This window comes from Bombus flavifrons, chromosome 5 (assembly GCF_040668555.2).
Source record: "Bombus flavifrons isolate JBK064 chromosome 5, iyBomFlav1_principal, whole genome shotgun sequence".
Lineage (NCBI taxonomy): Eukaryota > Metazoa > Arthropoda > Insecta > Hymenoptera > Apidae > Bombus > Bombus flavifrons.
This window is the reverse complement of record NC_138446.1, coordinates 10,231,562-10,252,470: the sequence shown is the minus strand read 5'-3', so window position 1 is coordinate 10,252,470 and position 20,909 is coordinate 10,231,562. Positions and strand designations below refer to the sequence as shown.

Genomic DNA, 20,909 nt, shown 5'->3' with positions numbered 1-20,909 from the left:
CTTGCTCATGCGTCTTATTGACCCGGACCCGGTTCTCTTCTCCTCTCTCTCTCGATTTGCCGGGTTACCTCCGACTCACCCGCCTCTTGATTGGGGGTTGAGTGGGAAGAAAGGAAGCCCGACGTACAAATCCTATGATATACATTTTCATTTTGTCTTGTCTGTGCGCAATTTTAAAAAATCGGAATTCCAAAAGCTTGCGCAATTTCACGTTGCTCCTTACGCGTTAGAAATTTCTTGTGGAGGTTCAGGTTCGCCGTTTAACAACGTTGCACAGCGATCGTTCCCACGATACGTTTCCATATTAATAGATTTGATCTTTCTTCTGATAACAGCTAGAAATTACGGGGTATGCGTTGGCTATGGGGTACGAGTTTATAGAGTACATATATGCTAGGAATTGCATTCCATATGTGGCATGACAGTTTGTGTTTCGTTTGAATAAGTTCAGTATATATGTAAAACGTTGTAACCATACTTTTTGAAATACTATTCTAAATAATGAAAGGAAGATAATTAGCGCACTGAAAGATTTACTTATTATCGTAATTATTAAAAGTTAATTATGTTTCTATAGAAACATGATTTGTTAGTATAAAGCATTGTTCCAGAAATTGTTAGGAGTAATATTTATTACATTTTATTACGAGGGCAACGAGAAAGTATACATATTTAAACTTCTCAATTTTTCACCGGATTTTCAGAAATATGTAAAATTTTTAAATTAGGTACATTTTATAAAACTTAACGAATTTGTAGTAGAAAATGTACAACTTAACATTGATTTATTAAACAACGAGAGTGCTTCGATATTAATAAACTATTACATTTATATATATGTAATGTGCATATTTTATGCCTTTAAAGAGATGGATATACTAAAGGAAAGCATAATTTCGTTAAATCTAAAAAAATTGTAAAAGATGTTCCGCGTTTTGTTTTCTTGGCAATTTTAAAAAGTTCTTCCGTATCGACTGACAAGTGACACGAAGTGAGAGTTCTTCGGTCGGTAAAGCCGACTTGACACGCAGGAAAAAGGGTGCGCGAAAAGCAGGAAGTACCAATGTGGAGCAAATTCCAGTGACCGTAGCAGTGTAACGAAACTAAGAAGGGTAAAAAAAGGCGCGAGAAGAAAGAGCGCACGGCGACAAGTCAGAGTTGGTGTGTCTTCCTCTCCCTTTCGCTCTCTTTCTCTGCCTAAAAGTTGACCTCGAGTTTCAAGGGTAGAGAAGGGTTTGCAGTCGTTTGCCCCTCTACCTTACCGGGGACTACGAGCCATGGCTCTCGAATTCTCTACGAACGGAAGAGAGAAAGCGACGTTGCCTCGATGTCAGTAGTGGTAGACTCCCGCCATCCCCACCACTGCTGAAATGTAGTTCGATTGGTCGGCGTACTCGGGTTTTCCTTTGTGAGCGGGCGGGTGAAAGCGTGGCTTGGCAACGCTGTACGAGTTCGCCGGCGTCCGCTGGAAGGAAGGCTAAGCTCGTGCAAGTGGAAAAAAGACAGAGGAACGCGGAGAAAGAGACAAACAGACAAGTAGTGAGTGAGACTTCGGGTCGGTGTGGAAGGGGATCGGGTTGGAGAAAGAGAAAGAGAGAATATACAAGCGTCCAGCCAGCCCGTCCTCGCCAGGTTCGCCCTCTGTGTGTGCGGCATCGCGTGTAGAGTCGGTGGCGAGAGAAGCAATCCGCGCGTAAGCTTCTCCATGTGAAAAAGCTATTACGCGTTCCACTACCACTGTGCAACAGCCAACATCGGTGTGTATATACACGTAAAAGAAGCATTGCGTCTCTATGCGAGCGTGGTGTCGCATAGAGTGCGTAATTAGCACCGTGTGTACGAGCAAGTAGAGAGAAGAGGCCGTCACGTTTTCGAGGGAAGAAAAGGGCAATATAGATATATATATATATGTATATATATATATACTATGTATTTTTCGTAAGGGGAACGACAGTGCACGCATAAATGAACGAAGATACATATTTATTATTAAATATCATTATCGGTGACTTCGAAAAGAAACGTTGTGTCTCTCAAATGAAAGGCTCTATGAGTACTTAGGGGAGGGAAGAAAAGGGAAAGAGAGAAAGAGAAGGAGAGCGAAGAGAGAAGAGACGGCAAGAGAAAGAGGGAGAAAAAGAGAGACGGAGAGACGCGGCAGTGTATCTGTCGATGGTGGGGAGACAGAGGGAAAAAGAAAGAGCTAGAAGGGGAGAGAGAGCGCCCTCCCCTACCCACCCGCCCGCCCTCCTCCTCTACCCGCCATACCTACTCACGGAGCTAACGAACGGTTGAGCGTAGCGTCGAGTAGACCGCATCCCAAGTATAACGTACGTATTCACGAGGACCTCCTCTATACATCGTCGTGGAAAAAGCAGCGTGTATGAAGCCGCTTGTGCTACCAGGAGTACTAGTAGTGATCGTGTAGTGCGCCGGCTGGACAAGAGAAACGTGGTGTGACAGTGAGAACACAGTAGCGCGTGCGGTGCGTGTCGCGCGATACACGACGGTCACGAACAGGATCCCGTACGAATGTGAGGGTGCGTGTGCGTACATGTGTGTGTGCGTGTAGAGAGGTATACTTTGTCGGTGGTGTGAGAGCAAGCGAGCGAGTGCGTGCGCGCGCGCACAGCGTTCGCGTGCGTATGTGTGCATGTCCTGTATGAGGGAGACAGAGGAGCGTATGTGTGGTGTATGAGTGCGTGTCGTGTAATTTCTTCGTGCATCCTCTTCTTTTCCTTGGTTGGTGGTACCGTTTGTGGTAAACGAGGCCGAAGTGACAGACAGACCGTCCGCGTGTACGATATGTCGGAACACCACCGCGTTGCCGGTGGCTGGGGCACAGCGAGCCCAGGAAGCCGCGAGGATGCCTCCGGTGGTACCGCCTGGTGGCCTTCGGGTTTAAACGCCGTATCTGCCGAACAACAACAGCAACAACAGCAGCAACAGCAACAACAGCAGAATTTACATCAACACCTGATGAATCAACAGCAGCAGCAGCTAACGCAACAACAGCAAGCACAGCAACAGCATCATCAGGATATCGTTAGGAGTACCGCTGCCGCTACCCAGCAGCTTTTCTCCTACAAGATGGCCTCCAGCTTTCAGAATCCAGCCACCACGGGCACACAGTCGAATCCCGTCTCGACGTCTACGCCGGTTGGCTCCTGCATGAGGGGAGGCTATGATTATAGATTAGGAACGGGGCCCGGAACAGGCGGAGGTGTACCTGGTACACCTTCCGCACCACCGCCTGGCGTACAGTGGTGGTACCCAGGTGGAGTTATGGACGCCGGCCAGAACAACCTGCATCAGCAATTGCAGGGCCAACAACAGCAGCACCTCTCGCCCATTACCACACAAACGTCCACGCCCCCCGTTATGTCCCCGGTATGTTGCGACCACGATCGACCCCCTTTATGCTTCCTCTTTTTCTCGTTATTGCCTGCTTTTTAATTTCATACAAGTATATTCTATTGTTTTTTTCACCCTATACATCATTACATTTACATATATTTATATATATATTTTTCGCTTACTTCTATTTGCGCGGGATTCTTTTATGCACTTGGAAGAAAAGCGGCTGAGATACGGTCTTTTAATATTTCTTGTCAATCAGTTTCGTATCGCTTTTTAACCGATAGGTTTAACATCTCTTTCATTCTAACTTATAAAATATGTTGCGGTTTCTTTCAAAAAGTTGCACTTCTGTTGCATCTCGTTCTTCAACTACCTTTTTTCTGTTCTTTTTTCGTAGATAAAGCGAGAAATCTATTAGTGGTTTGTTAGTAACTATGCGAAACACTGAAAAGAAAAGTACTGTTTTCTAGTGTTTTACGCTTAGTGATATAGAATAATACTTGTAACAAATATACGAGTTGTACAGTTTCTCTCTTTTGTTTTGAGAAGAACTGACGAAAAGAAGAAAATCGATTTCGACTAGTTGGGCAAGCATCACTATTTCATTCTGTCTGTGAACCGAAGAGAAAGAGTAAAGTAAAGAGCATAATTACAGTAATTATGATAACACGTGACTGAACGTCAATTTCTCCTTAGCCGTGTAATATCTTCATAAAGACATGCTTTAATATGCGAGAATAATTCTAAGAATTTTGAACTCTTGTTATTCTGTTTGTCTCGGCTGTAAAAGTTTAAATGGTCGTCATTGTGATGGTTATACTTTGACACGAACGACGTTTTGAATCATTATAACCGTAGCTATGTCGTCGAGCTGTTTATCTCGACGTTATTAAGGGAAAGCACTTAGCAGGAAATAATCAGATGGATTCATACTACATTTCAAATATCTAACAATTGGATTAGCAAGGGCAATACGCTTGAAAATACTCTTTATTTTTATTTTGTTAATTCTTTATCTTTTATATTCTATTGAAATTACCGATAAGTCGCTATTTTCATTAAGAAAAATTTCATTAGTTGACAAAACATGTCGACAATCGATGATAATTGACTCAAATTAGTCATGAAATTTCGGCTCTATTTGCGTTGAAAAAATCTTAATAACTGATTCTATCGTGCTTGCTTTCGTACTACCGTCTGCGTTTCATCCTGACTCGCGTCTCTTGCCCCACCGACCGTTGTCCGCTATTGATTCCGGGTTTCGTGCGGCCTTCTTCGTACGTACGTTCGTACAGCGGCTCTTGCCGTGCCGGTTCCCTTCTTTTTTTTTCGATTCCTCTGATCGAAGTGTTTTAGGCATTCACGATTGGAAATAGAAATTCCGATTGATCGACGTTCCTTTGATAAGAAATCATTTTGTTCTTAGTTTGCTTTTTTCATTTTAACGCAACAAAATTCTATTTTATAGAATTTTCAAATGTTTCTTCTTTAGACTTTTCTTCATTTATTCATGACTGTATTTTATTGGATTTTTTGTCAGATATTTTAATTACTTGAAATATTTTGGCCATATTTGAATACTTTTTCGTAATACCTATTTAAAAATTCCTATTTTTTCAAAGATTTTCTGGACGATTTGAAGTTTAGTTTTTGATCGTTCTGGCTGAAGTTTTAATCGTCAGTAGATAGAAAAAAAATTCTAATTCACAGCGTCATTTCTTTGGTACAAAGAGGTGCCACCTTTTAATTGGTTTCGTTGATTAAATATGAAATGAAGAATTTTATTTTTCAGAGATTCTGAGTGATTGAAAACTTTTTTAGTCGTTTCCTTTATTCGTATATTTATTATTAATAAGTAAAAGAAGCTCCGAGCAATCGTATGTCCGATATTGAAAAATATTCGCATTGGAATTGATTTTGTGAATCAAATATAAAATTCATATCTCCGTATTGTTGGTTCGTGTTTTATTCATTTATATTGGAAAAAAGAAATTTAGACTCTTTTCGATAAAAGTTAGGCAATTTTCCGCTTTATTTATAAAATAAAGTGGCGAAATTATAGTCATTTTTTCCTCATGAATTTCCTAAAGTTGGTGTCTGTTCGAAGGTTGGTTGAGCACAAAAGAGTAATTCTACTTTTCAATGATGTTAAAAGTATAAAATTCTGTTTCGTGAATACTGTTCTTCATCTTCTATTTTACTGGATTTTATGATTGCAGTTATTCAAGTATATTATTACATTTTCTGTACACAAGTTCGTGTTAAATTTACAGAAAAATATTCAAGAATATTCAGCTTTTCAGTTCTTCTAACGATAAATTAAACTCTATTTCAACCCTGTAAAGTTTCAGGATACTTCAAAATTTCAGAAGGATTATGTTTCATATTTTAATATGATCTTTCATATTAAACTCTAACACGTACATAATACATATATAAAATACATAAATGCATAAATACATAATATGCCATGGATATAAATTATAAATCCCTAAGGAAAAATAAAAATAATACTAGCAATATCGAATCTGGGTATTCCAATATTTTCGAGAAATTACAAAATCCTTCGAATACTTTTAGTTATTTCTCCACGATATTGGATATACTGGTTCTATAATTGTCTGATTTTTGTCCTAATTTCAGCGAGTTTTAATTCATGTATATGTTCTAGTCTAATTAGAGATGAGCCGCACGTGTTTAATAATACAATTTGATATCTGTACTACGTATCTTTTAACGGCAAAATTAATTGCCGGTTTATGAATTATTTAACGTTTGGGAAGCAAAAAATACACGTTAATCAGACTGTTTCAAATCATAATATCATTTTTTGTGCATATTTTAACAGTTGAGTTACAAGCATAGACTGTACAATGATAAACGTGTGTCAGTACAAATGTTCACATATTGTAAAGTTGTCCTACGACAAGTTCAAATTTAGCGAGATGTCAACAAGTCACTGTTGAATCTCTTACATACGTGATGCACTAGAAATAGGTTTCTTACATTGTACTTAATGTAAATATACATGCTACAATATTTCTTCAGAGCACTTAGTTTGAAGCATGAAATGATTATCTTGAAATAATTTTGAGAAGAATATGGTTAAGAATGCTTTTATTCAAAAATATGGCACGAGACACTGTATTATAATAGATATGAAGCACATAAACTTATTAATTTGAAATTATTACTTCCACACTAATCTTTATTGATCTAGAATCGCGCGATATTAACAATATGAGTTATTAACACGTCACTGATGAAACACGTAAAATTATTACATCCCTACAACTTTTTATTGCTCCGGAATCGCAATGTTAGAGAATGTCGGTTAAGAATGTCTGTCTTTAAAAATACCGTGTTTTTTCCCCGAGATTCCAATAAAGAGCATTCAATATCGCGAAGCATTGAAAACGTATTTGGAGCAATATTAAAAGCAGAGCTCGAATGAAAGTTAAGATTAAAGTCTCTGTATCTATCAGATGGAGAGAAAGTCAGAAAGTGGCCCGAAAATTTAAGATTACAGTGATAGAGGTAAATGGAGGAAATAAACTTACGTTCTTTCTCCTTGGATAAAATGTTGAACGTATCGTTATTCAAGAAAACCTTCTTTGCAATTTTCTCTTTGCGAAAAGAAAAGATTGGAAATATTGATTCGATTATGCGTACATCTCATAAAATAATAAACGATATTCGTTCGGAAATATTGCAACTTTTACGTTATAGATTTTACCAAAACAGTAAAAGTTATTTCGAGGGGAATTTAAAAAATGAACATAAAATTTATTTTGTATATATTTTTTGTATATAAATATATGTATGAAATATACAAACATATATTTTTCAAGGGTTTTTAAAAGTCCAAAAAATATCTCTATTGCATTTAGGATCTGTGGAATTTTTTATAATTTCGTTCCGTTGAATTTTACTTTACAATAAACTTAGGAGTTGATCCTCTTAGTTGTTCTGACCGCTTTTCGATATCAGGAAATAAACAATGCTCCGATTTTATCAATAAAATAGTTTGAGCTATGGGATATTTGAAATGCCACCATATACGGTGATATGTTTGGACATAAATTTGAAACAGTAATCAATTTTCGATGAAACTTTAGGTAGTGATTCAAAATGGTTTATGTATCAAATCTTTATATAATATGTTCCTATTGTACGAATGTGATTACACGCAGGATTTACTGAAACATTATAACTGTAAACGATAGTTGCAAACATCGTAAAACAGTATCGTAAATGAGAAACCGGTATTAACAGTAATAAATGATTCCTTAATCTCCAACGAAGATACATTGAAGAACGTTTAAATATGGAAAAATATTTCCATTATTTTTAATGTTTGATTAATTCCTGAGATCGGTTAAGATCTTATATTCCTTGACAACGTGTTTTAGTTATAGCAATATAAAGTTTCGAATAGTGGGTCAAGTGGTTTATATTATTCTTAACTCTGATTTATATTGTAATCCTTGTTCCAACCAGTAAAAAGAAACAAGAATTTATATATGTCTGCAATAATTCTTTCGTATTTTTTTCAAACTTGAGAATATTTTTAATAACAGAACAACACAGATTGTTTCGAAATTGATCCAGTGTGACGTAGTAGCGTTAGGAGGAATCCAATCTTTATAACATATGGTATAATTTTTGGAGTTCAAAATGATGTACATGTAATGAATTCTTATTTTTCAGATATTGCAGATGAAAGTATCGCTACATTTTTAACATTTTGATCGAATTTTGACATTCTCTAGTATGTTAATTGTCAAATTATCTTAAACATGATTATAGAACATTATTTTTTTGCAAAGGAAATGAAATGCAGTAATGAAGAATACATATTGCACGATTATTCATGAAATGCATATTAGTTCGTATATTTTATCATTACAGAAATCTTAGAACATTTGATTGCAATTTTAGAATTTAAAAAAGATTAGAAGTAAATTAAATTTTAGTTTTCTTCAGAATCATATCCTTTTGGTGAAATTTGTTCTTCAAGTTATCATATTATCTCTTAATCTTTCGTTTAAATAATTGAACACTTATTTGACATGTTTCCGTCAAAACGTATTAAATAACGTACACAAAGGTGCAATAAAAAGAAGTTACTTGTTAACTGGTTAGATAATTTAAGCGTATTTAAATAAATGAATAGCTTTGGAATTAATTTGTTTTAAGTTGAAAAGACATATCTCAGTAATAAGGTTTTATAATTCAAAATGAATTCTTATCATTGAGTAAATTATACTTTTTACGAATGTTTAAAGAAAATATTTTTACTTGATCATTTATACTCGATATTTTACGAGATCACCATTTACAAATACACAAAACATAATATTAAAAACTTCGTGCAGAAATTTTTGCAATTCATTATCTCTTAATTTATGAATTATTCAGAATTTTATTTTTTGTCAATATAAATTTACAGAAGAATAAATAACTACATGAAATACATTATTTCTACATCAATATTTTATATCTACATTGACCTTAAAGTTTATAAAAAAAGATAAGGTTTTTTTTTTGAAACAAAAAGTAATAACCAATAGTAGTGAGATACATGGTATAAATACAAAATTGTTTTTAAGATATCGAAAAAGATGTTAGTAATATACTGATATAAATATCGCTGTAAGTGATATATAAATTTTGTTCATAGATTTAAAATGCAGTACACATAAAAAGAATCCAATCTCCAAAGTTTTCACTGATAAGTTTTAATACGATATAAATTTAAAATACGACATCAACGAAACTTAAAGTAATATATTAATAATATTGAATTAAATTAAATTAGAGTACATTCTTTCAGGAAATCTTCTCTTGAAAATTCAATGAAATGTGTTCAGTATTTCATTTTATTATCTAAATCGTCTTCATCTTTTTTCTTCGGTAGTTTCTGTCAATTAGATAAATAATTGAACTAAATTTTAATATTAAACAAATGGGGGATATCAATTTCTGTTTGATCGTATACGTAAATATTTGTTGGGTACACGTAGTAACATGCAATCTAGAAGTAATTTTAGTTGATGCTGAAAACACGATCTCGTTTAATGAAGTTTGTACATACATCAATGTTCATTACGAACACTAACGATGTTCGCAAAATTTTAACTTTCTCGTACTACGCCGTTCGTTTCGAAAATATATTTCTAAAGTACTTATTTTTTGTTATCACAATGTAAATTATAATTCTCTTTTCCGTATAATAAGCATCGCTAATGAAATTAGTATATTGTGATGTCATGTAGTAAAGTTAAGTACTCTTTATTCATCTTTTTGTTTTATCATTTACCATTCTCACTTTACTGGAAACTGTAAAAGACATACAATATAATATAAGCATGGTCTTTATTATAACAATTCTTCTTTTTGTACTGTTATTCATAGAGAATGCATACAGATCTGTTCTGCTATATTTTGTGGGTTTCATACTCAGAGAAAGGAAAATAATTTACTCTTCAATAGGTATATTACATTAAATACATTACAACATATTCTATATAAGTATAATGATCAAATGAATTATGATATTTTCACATTAGATGCATTTTTTGCTTCTATTTTCAACCACAATGAAATTGTAGTTTAAAATAGATACTGTAACTTTATAATAATAATATGCAGTGTAATATTAACAGTAGTATAATATTATACTGTTTAATACCCGATAAATAGTACACGATAATAATTGCTTAGTTGTCGACTAGCTTGTTGCCAATTCATTGCTATCTATAACTGTACGATATTAATAAATTATTTAAAATAATTCATTTTAACTTATATTATCACTAGGAAAATTAAATTTCATTAATAAACTTGGAACAAAATATTGACTTGCAGAACACTATTTAAATTATATACAAAATGTTGGTGAATGTTATCTTTAACAAGAAGATAACAGTGCTAGGCATCACGCAATAAATTAATATTCCAAACTTATTTATATATTTATTCAAAGATAATATGTATATGTATATTATATATTAGGTATTAGAAATGATATTCATGACAATTATGCTTATTAATACAATGTATTATACAATCATCATATATTATATTATGTCATGAAGGAATTTTGTTTCCTGTACACATAGTGTTTTAAACAGCTAGCTTCTAGAATTATAACATAGCTGCACGCAATACTATTATGCGCCTGGTATTATTTTCGTCTACGAAGCAATGCTTTGCACGCAGGGAGAAAATCTGATTAGAAATAAAAAACTTTATTTTCCAGAATCCCTTTATTAGATTCCGGATTCGTACATTAGAGATAGAAAGGTCATTACCAATATATTGCACGTTATAGTAGTAATGGGTAAAATTAACATGTAGATACGTCTCGATATGGACTAATTATTATTCGATATCTTTTAACAATTATTTAGACAGATTCTGGCTTTGGATGAGAGTATCGAAGAAGTTTCAAAGCTAATTTGAATAATATTCGCTGGAAAACACATCTTTAGAAGCGGCTTCTGGTCTATTCAAACATTTGGCAATCCAATACAGTATTCATACCTGTATATTATGTTTAGAGTAGAGTTTATCACAATGTGAAACAAAAGAGAATTGTACGCATCACAAAATATGATGGCTCGAATCTTGTAACTTTGAGCCAATCTACATTACCAATTCGATACGATAATTAATCAATTTCTGCAAGAGAAAGAGAAAAAGAAGAATAGCAATTTTTTAGTCTGTTCGTTTTGCGTTAAAAATAAAACGCGAGCGAATTCTTCCTTTTTTCAAATATTCGTTAAACGAGAGTTAAGAGGACACTGATAATTACCACCGTGTTTTTAATAATGATTCTTTTATTGCAGCACCAGATACAGCAGTTACCGCAGCAGAATAATCTTCAGCAAAATAACGCTCAGAGTTTACAACAACGAGACAATATGCCGAGAGGAAAGGATTCGAAGCCAAGAGGACGGATGACCGCATACGCGTTCTTCGTGCAAACATGTCGTCAGGAACATAAAAAGAAACACCCCGAGGAAAAGATTGTCTTTCGAGAATTCTCTAAAAAGTGTGCAATGAGGTGGAAGGTAAGAGACATTAAAATATTTCTAGAACTTCATTTATTTGAGATATAATTAAAATTCTATCGTTTTACTTCCAAATTAATAATAATGAAATTATAAAAGCATGTTACACATTTTATAGAATAAAATATATGAGTCTTTCAGAAGTTCACGTTAACCAATTCTATAAATTGGAAAGTACAGAAAGTACACCTTAGAATTTACCATTATTTATGTTATTTTTCATCATAATGATCTTATGGAAGTAAGTCATTTGTTCTTTGAGAATTGAATATTATCATGTGTCATGAAATTAAGAAATTAATAAAAAATGAAGTTGTCTAGTTTCGTTTCTGAGAGGCTCATGTAAAAAGTTTATCGTTAATAACCAGAACTTACAGATTCTTTTTGTTTTAAATAATGTTCGTTTGATTTAAAGTTTGATAATTTAGAAAACTGAAGTAAATTTATGGTTAAGCAAGATAAAGGGTTTTACAGAAATAAAGGAAAAAAGATCCAAATTCAGACAACAAACTTACCAGAAAGATTTAATCAATGAAAATAGTATGTACATATAAGCAAAAATTATTGTCGTGCACTTATTTATATTTTTAGAATTATTTATCAAAATTTTTCACTGTAGGATAGCATGTGTGTTATAATTAATATGTGTTTAGTTTATTAATTATAATAATATTAACACAAGACTAATAATGCTAATAAATTATAATGTAATAATTATTACAGTTACATTAGTTACAATCTATTATTTTTGCATTATTCTGCATATTGTAAAATGAAGTATAATTTCCGAACTTCCACAGCATTTACGTCTTTGTGGAAGTTACATTTTCAGAAACTGATTTAATTACCAGATATATATCTAGCAGCATAATACTATATATTTTATGTAATTCTATAATTGAATAATGTGGCTTATAAAATCGAGATTTTCACATTAATATAAAGAGCATGATATATATTTTGTGATATATAATGAAATAATACACATATAGGAACAAAACATCAGAAGAATATATTTTATATAGACATATTTTGCCGACATAAATATGCAATAAAGAAACACAAACGTATTTAAACAAGATTAATAAGAATGCATAAGATGTAAAAGTATGATATTTGCTAGTGCGCATAATACTAAACTTCGAACGAAAAAAACTCTGATTGGATTTAGAATATATATTTCTAATGAAACTTCTTTACACTGTTTTAAGATATAAGTAACTATAATTAGTTCGTTAAACATGTTTCAGGAAATAATAATAATTCCTAGCGTTGTTCGCCGGAGTAAAAGTGTAACTAATTTAAGTAGTAATTTACAGTTAACTGACCTCATCTGGAAGTTGCTATACGTTGATTTCTTTGAAGATAACTTGTCCGTATCTTTTTATACATAAGGCAAGCTCCCACAGAATCATTTTGAGTGCATAAAGTTTTACAACAAACTGATAATAGTACAAGCTTTAAAAAAGAAATTATTTATGAAGTTACTAAAAAATATCTTAACTAATAAAGGAAAGAATTCTTGTAGGAAAATATTTTATATAAATATTTTGCAAATAAGTATATGTATTTCTTTTATGAATGAAGAATGTTATAGGTAGTTAGACGTTGATTTCAATGAATGAAATTCTTATTTGATCGATACACAGTAATGAAATATTTCGATGAAATTATTTTTTTATAATACGAATGTTTTAGTGAAGCCATTTTTTTATAATACACCATCAATATTATACTTCTATAATTCTTGATTTTATTTGTCTATGTAAACTTCTAGTCAGGAAAGTAGTTTTAAAATGGACAGATCAGGAATATTTCGGATTAACGGTTAATCATATACTTGCTACTACCTGGGATCTTGTTATGAGTTTGATTAGGAACGGGACCGGTTTACAACTCGTTGTTCCTTAGAGTTCGTCCCTTATATTGTATAGTATGCATCATATCATAAAACTAGTGATATGCCAATCACATGGCTGTCCTTTAATCTTTTAAATCGTTTACTTGAATTTTCTCTTATTCGTTAAAAATATTGTAAAATATACTATAAAATTCGCAGTTAAAATCTACTAACAGGTAATAAGGTTGTTAGCCTTTTTGACAAATTTTGGATTAAAATTAATTTGAATTTTGTCTAACACAGGTATAGATAAATACGAGTTAAATACGGGTCAGATTTATTACTATTAGAATTACTATAAAACACGTAAATGTGAATCGTATCCTCCATTAGGAAATAATTTTGTTTTATCAATTATTTATATTTTGTACAATACTTATAAAACTACTGTGTAAAATGTGTATAATAAAAGTACGATTAGAAAGCTGCAAGCGAATAAAATGTATTAATTTGAAATTGATTTACATTTTAGAAAATATTTTCACGTAATGTCTGTCACGATTACTTACTGTTTGATAAATATCTATAAAATAACATGTAATATTACTTATCGCAAACTTTTCGGTACGTTAAGAAGTTCAGATATATTTTTCGGTAGAAGAAGTTTTGCAAATGTGAAACAACGTCACTTTGAACAGGTGCTACTCCAACATCTGGTCATCCTACCCCTCGAAAAGGGAGAGACACTTTCTGCACGCTCCTCTTTTAGATTACAGACCAGATGGTCTTTACGATTAAAGACATTGACCTCCCATTATCTTACTAAAATGTTGGCCTCAGCAGCTGTAAAATTTTTAAATGTTCTTCCACGAACTACACGTTTTCAAGTATATTTTTGAGCGCAGAAGGCTGGTTACATATATATAATTATATTATATACATTTTTGCACCTTCAATTCTTCCATGGATATATAAACATTCATAGTCTACTTATTATTAGGTATTCTCCAATTTAACAATATTTTAATTACTCGCCATATTAGCGTTTTTCCTTTTTAATAAAATATGTCATCTTAACGATCCCATTCTCGTACCTCGTCATAAATGATTATAACAACAAAGACGATAAAAATATATTCAGGTTCTGTCAGTATTTGCAACGTGTAATAATATAATTATTATCTATTACTGTTCATTCTAATTTTTTAGTTACAAGGATTAAATATCTCTGATCTTCCTCAATAATATTAAAAAAAATATTAATCAGAATATTAAGAAATTTATATACATTTATATAAATAATATAAATCAGTTGTTAATTTTTATTAATACTTTTCACAATTATTGCACTTTTATATATATGATTCAAATTATGTTTACATTTTATAGCATTGCGTACATATATAAATGTGTAAACCAGTAAATGTATTATTGTTATAATTATTTTATGTAAATTATAAATTTAGTGTCACAAGTATGTTTCTTATAATCATAATATGTACTACATGTTTGTAGACAATGTCAGATAAAGAAAAGAAGCGTTTTCACGAAATGGCTGAGAAAGATAAAAAGAGATACGATGCAGAGATGCAAAATTATACACCACCGAAAGGAGAAAGTAAAGGCAGGGGCAAAAAACGCAAACACATCAAAGACCATAATGCTCCTAAAAGATCGCTGTAAGTAAATGTGATGAAATTACTTAATGTTCATAATGTAATAAATCGCAATTAATATATTCGGATAGTTTTTAATTATCTCTAATTATTATTTGCATTTATATTTATAAAACCATAATTTGTGTATGTATGCGCGTGTAATAATGATATTACGTTTTATTCAATAGATCTGCCTTTTTCTGGTTCTGCAATGATGAACGTGGAAAGGTGAAAATGCTAAATCCTGAGTTTGGTGTAGGTGATATTGCTAAGGAACTTGGTAAAAAGTGGTCAGATGCAGATCCTGAAACCAAATCGAAATATGAGGCTATGGCGGAAAAGGATAAGGCTCGATATGAAAGAGTATGTATAACATAATTATATATGATTCAAACAAATTATTAGGTATTTTTTATTGTATTATTAAATATTAAATATATCTTATATTTAGAATTTAAACTACAGTATGTACGAATATATTGACAATGTTTGTAATAATTTATGTGAACTCAATATATATTATGTTTTGTTATTTAGGAAATGACTGCGTACAAAAAGAAAATGAAAGATGGTGCACCTGTAGTAGGAGTTCCAGCAAATACTGTAAAAAGTGACAGTGAAGAAGAGTATAAAGAAGATGATGAATAGCGGATGCACGACAAAATTTCATCTATCACCCCGTGTCCTTGATCCTGAAAGCATACCTCACCTACTGTACGTACCATTGATCTTAGCGTGAGCGTACTTACACCACTAGGAAAACAAATAACTAATCACCAGTCCCTGATTATTTACAATAATAATTAAATACCCGCGATTATAATAATTATTTTAAAATTGTATGTATGAGAGGTGCGAAAGAAGATCGTATGAATGACATTTGTATTTTAACATATTGATAGTAACATGTAAAATGGCGTAGGATAGCAGAATGAAAAGATATGGTGACCCTACTTTCTATCAGGTGGAAGGCGCAGGGGCTCAATCATTGTTGACATTATGTTCAAACTATGTTGAAAGCTGTTGCAGCTATATAAAACTGGATACGGCGGCTCCATAGTTGGGCGGTATCATTCGAAATAATTTGGTATTTATCAGTTCAGTTCATTCGCTGCCAGTGTAAGAAGACTTATTGTATATCCTTGTACAGAATATTTCTTTAAATCAAATCTGTCGCAGGTGGGGTATGGGGCTGCTTTGTATGAATGTAATTGATTTAAGTACGTGTCGTATAGTTGTAAGTATTAGGATAAGTATATATTTTAATGCAACTTCGATTCTACATCTGCGTCAACATGTGATAGTTTCCACAGACGATGTATTCTAAACCACGAGATTGAGCCTTATAGCTTATAAGTGATCAAAATCGAAACAAGATATTTAATTCACAACTTTGTGAAATCAAAATTGGGCCGGTAACCCAGCCATGGAGCAGTAGTATTGTAAAAAGTACTATATGTAAAACATATAAAACACAATTAATTCTTATTCGTAAAAACAAGGCGATTCGATTTATTTTACATAACTGATAAAAATTTCGTTTTTATGTTATCTTAGTAATAATTATAATTTCAAATCTTTTATAATCGTATAAAGTAATGAATTTTTGTTCTTATTGAAATTAGTGACAGTCGTTGAAGACAAACTAAAGTAGAATTATTCTTTGAGTTTTAGCAAATTGAAGTAGTCCCTGCCCTTACCATCGTCATTCTCCCTCTCATATTCATTTTCCAATAAAACGAATACGTTAAAATCCTTTCAGAATCATGTGATTCCGTTCATTGTTTAAGAAAGTAAGATAAGGCGTGTCTTGTATTGCCTCGAGTCATCTGGTGTACAGCAGGCTGTATTATAATAAATTATTGTGGTTTCTTGTAATATTAACATTCCTAGATCCTAGTGTGTACAGAATTTAATCATTGAGATTAGAGTCAACTGTGTAAGAAGCATACCAAAAAAAGCAGGCTAAGTAATGCAAATATGAATTTCGTGGCCAAGATTGGTATGCAAAATGAATATACAAGAGGCTTCTTTACAGTCAGACTGACTTGCACCTTGATTTGGCTCAGCAGGTAACCACTACTTTTTGACGTAAAAGCTTTTCATCTCCCCTGCACATTATCATGTAATGTGTGATTATATAAGCAAAACCTGTTCTAGAGGGAGCTAGAGGATGAATACTGTAAAATATGAAATTGTAATATTTTAATACTGATTTGCAGATGTGCATAATTTTAACATAGCTGGTTAAAATGAATTGTACTGATACAAAGGTATCCATTTGATGGAGATAATTAATAAAAACAGATATTGAAAATTACGGCAGAATTTTCTGTGTTATTATAGGGGAATTATAACAGTTACAAAAGAATGTTTGTTTTGTATATCTCTTAGGATAAATAAACTTTTAAAAAAATATGTGAATATGTTTCTGGTACTGCTCCGAACCTGTTTCTAAGCATGTATATGTCCGAAATATTGGATTCTTAAAGCAGTACTAGATTTAGAGTACTAACATTTATATATATATATATATATATATTTATATAAAAGTAAGTATATATAGTCTCTATTTGTTTATGATATAAAGTATTATTTTTCACGCTGCTTTCTTATAATATGGAACATGTGCATTTTACACGTTTATGCTGGTGCTATTTACATCAGAATTAGAAGTTAACTTAAAATCGGAAGTAATGTGTTAACTTATTTCATGTTATACATATTACATATTTCAACGCAGAAGGATGTTACTGTACTTTTTTATATGTATCTTATAGGTTCAAATAATTTTCTATTATTTTATATAAGTATTACCATAGATTATAAATGTACCATTGATATAGTATTCCTAATAATAGATGAATAATTGTTACCTATAATATAAATTTTTTCATTCATAATCTGCTAGAACAATTCATTATTTCTTACCTATAATTTATAATTCAATGATGTGCATAAAACATTAATAAATGTAATAAATAATATTTATTTGATTTATAATCTTACTGTAATAAACTAGCAAACGAAATGTTTGCAAGATTTATTATTGCATTTAATTATAATCAAAAGAAATTATGTATACAAAATATTCACTATATAAAAGTTTAGTCCTTGATAATTGTGATATAGTGCATTCTAAATGAATATTTTGCTACTATATTGCAATATATCAATTATTATTACATAAAAATTTTCCAACTCGTTCTATAATTAGGATTATAATTGGATTTTGTTTTTGCTATAGGTACATGACATTAATATATTATTCTAAATAAAATACATATCTATATCTAAAATACATATATATCTAAAAAATAAATAAAAAAATATATAATCAAATACATGCTACAATGCAGTGCAATTACTGGAATTTATATATCGAATTGGAAAAATAACATTAATTCGATAAAGGCAACACATAAAAATGATTGTATAACAATGTTGTATTAATATTCAAAGTTATAAATGACTTATGAAAACAGAGAAATTTGTGACATATGTTAGATATAACATTATACTACTCTGACTTTGTTTTGTGAAATCTTTCTGAAAATGATATATCTTAAATTTCGCAAATGAAAAGTTTGTATAAATTAACAAAATATTTGTACAGTATTTTATTTTCTGTATAGGTAAGTATTATTAGTAATAAATGAATAAAGATATAAAAATGTTCTATTCTCTTTTATCTGCACAAGTGAACATAAAGAATGGTAAAAAATATAACTTTAATATGTATCACTAAAATATAATAATTGTTGTATTATTAACAAATAAGTTTAGAAGTTAATACTGTTAGATAAAACTGAAGATATATTAATGTTTTGAAAAATATATTTATTTGAGGAATATATATTTTTTTTTAACCCTTTGCAATCTGTTGTCGCTGTCGTAGCGACATTGTAAGTGGAACTAACAACTTCATTGTCACTGTTGCGACAACATAAAAGGATAGTTTATTCCACACATTGACGATGAATAAGAAAGCTTCAAGTAATCTGCGTAGTTTATTTTTACATTTAAATTAAAATATTCTTAATTTTTCCTTAGAAGTCTGTACTGTTAAATTTCATGTATAATTTCACGTTAAAATTAATATAATCTTTTTTTTTATTTACTCTAAAAATGAAAAAAAATGAATTTTCGGAAAGCGAAGAGGAATTCGAACTTAGGTTTTATAGTGACGATTTGGCTGAAATTAATAATATAAATGAAAGTAGATATAGTGATACCGAGAGCGATAGTGACAGCAGTGATATAATTAATCGAAGTCGAAAAGCTCGGTCTATTGAATCAGATACTGATGATGCTGCAAGCCCCACCACGAAAGAGGATGATTGGATTAGTATTACAGAGGATGGGTACAGGCCTACAAGAGTAAATTATTCAATAGGACCAAAATCGACAGGACCACAAATTTCTTCTAATATTTTTGAACCTATTCAGTTTTTCAAACTATTTTTCACAAAACCACTTGTTGATGAAATAATAAAGGAAACAAATAACTATGCAAAATCTGTGTTGAATTCAAAGAATCTAACTAAAGACTCTATATGGCAAACATGGCATGATGTAAATGAAGATGAATTTTGGGCTTTCATTGGAGTCATCCTAAATATGGGTACAATGCCTATTTCTAACATGCAAGAATATTGGTCAACTAAACATAACAGTAGAATCCCTTTTTTTTCGGATATATTTACAAGAGCTCGATTCAATCAAATATTTTGGATGCTTCATTTAAAAACACCTGACTCAGGGAGCAAAAATCTTAAAACACATATACAACAAGCCAGCATTTTTTTAGACTATATAGATTCAAAATTTTCTGAGCACTTTATTCCTGGTCAAAATATTAGTTTACACGAATCAATAGTAACATTTAAAGGGAAAATTTCATTTATTACCTATAACCCTATTAAGCCAACAAAGTGGAGTATAAGAATATATGCGATGGTGGATTCTGAAACTGGTTATATCTATACTATCTTACCTTATTATGGGAGTATTACATCAGGAAATCTTATTCGTCCAGATTTACCAGTTAGCACTAGGATTCCACTGCATTTATATCAAAAGTTGTTAGATAAAATTCCAGAGGCACAGGGTTATCATATGTTTACTGATAGATATTATACCAGTATACCTTTGGCAGAAGAATTAATGAAAGTAAAATGTTATTTGACTGGTACCATAAAAGCTAATAGGAAAGATATTCCGATGTTTATTAAAAAATCAAAGTTTTCAGATAAGAAAATTTTTGTTTATAAAAAAAGAAAAATCATGTTCTTAGCCTGGAAAGACAAGAGAATTATGTCACTCTTGAGTACTTGGAATGATGCTGGAATGATAGATTCAAAAAGAATTCTACAAGGAGGTAAAGAAGTAAACATTAGAAAGCCTAATGTAGTTGTCAGCTACACAAATTCTATGAGCAGCATAAATCGAACTAATCAATATACATCTACTTATTGTTTTTTGAGAAAGTCTCTTAAGTGGTGGAGAAAAATGTTTTTTTGGGGCATGGAGGTGTGTGTAATTAATTCATATATCATATATAAAATTGTGAAAAAAAAGCAAAATGAGAAACCATTAACACATTTGAAATATGTTAAACTATTAATTGACCAACTGATTAATAATTTTCGACAAGAAAGATCTAGAGCTTCTACATCATCTTCTGAAATTAGATTAAACGGGAAACTTCATGAAATGCGTAGAGGTAAAAAAAGAGATTGTATTGTTTGCTCCAACAGACAGAAGAAAGGTGAAAGACATGAAACGAGTGAATACTGCAATACTTGTCCTGATAAACCAAGAATGCACCTTGGGGATTGTTTTTCAAGATATCATAAAATGAAGAAATATAAATAGTAGTTTTTATTTTTTGTATTGTTATATTTTTGATATTATATTTTATTAATAAAGTATAATTATAAAAATACATACATGTTTTTTTTTAGTTGTAAA

At 31.4% G+C, this 20,909-nt stretch overlaps 2 protein-coding genes across 2 annotated transcripts; both read left to right on the top strand.

The window, feature by feature from the left end:
- The first annotated feature begins 1,180 nt into the window (after window positions 1-1,180).
- Window positions 1,181-17,256, top strand: LOC138179669 (high mobility group protein DSP1). Its single transcript, XM_069112696.1, has 5 exons — window positions 1,181-3,390; window positions 11,214-11,438; window positions 14,794-14,957; window positions 15,125-15,299; window positions 15,474-17,256. Exons 1-5 carry the CDS (start codon window positions 2,695-2,697, stop codon window positions 15,582-15,584), a joined length of 1,371 nt encoding a protein of 456 aa, XP_068968797.1. The 5' UTR covers window positions 1,181-2,694; the 3' UTR covers window positions 15,585-17,256.
- A 1,557-nt stretch (window positions 17,257-18,813) lies between these two features.
- Window positions 18,814-20,887, top strand: LOC138180431 (piggyBac transposable element-derived protein 4-like). Its single transcript, XM_069114294.1, has one exon. The coding sequence runs from the start codon at window positions 19,065-19,067 to the stop codon at window positions 20,811-20,813; it is 1,749 nt and encodes a 582-aa protein (XP_068970395.1). The 5' UTR covers window positions 18,814-19,064; the 3' UTR covers window positions 20,814-20,887.
- Window positions 20,888-20,909: the final 22 nt, after the last annotated feature.

Bases quoted from the DNA above. Each gene is read 5' to 3' on its own strand.
- LOC138179669 (XM_069112696.1), top strand. From the start codon at position 2,695: ATGAGTGCGTGTCGTGTAATTTCTTCGTGCATCCTCTTCTTTTCCTTG. The intron at 11,439-14,793 runs GTAAGAGACATT...ACATGTTTGTAG, and splicing joins AGTGTGCAATGAGGTGGAAG to ACAATGTCAGATAAAGAAAA. The intron at 15,300-15,473 runs GTATGTATAACA...TTTGTTATTTAG, and splicing joins ATAAGGCTCGATATGAAAGA to GAAATGACTGCGTACAAAAA.
- LOC138180431 (XM_069114294.1), top strand. From the start codon at position 19,065: ATGAAAAAAAATGAATTTTCGGAAAGCGAAGAGGAATTCGAACTTAGG.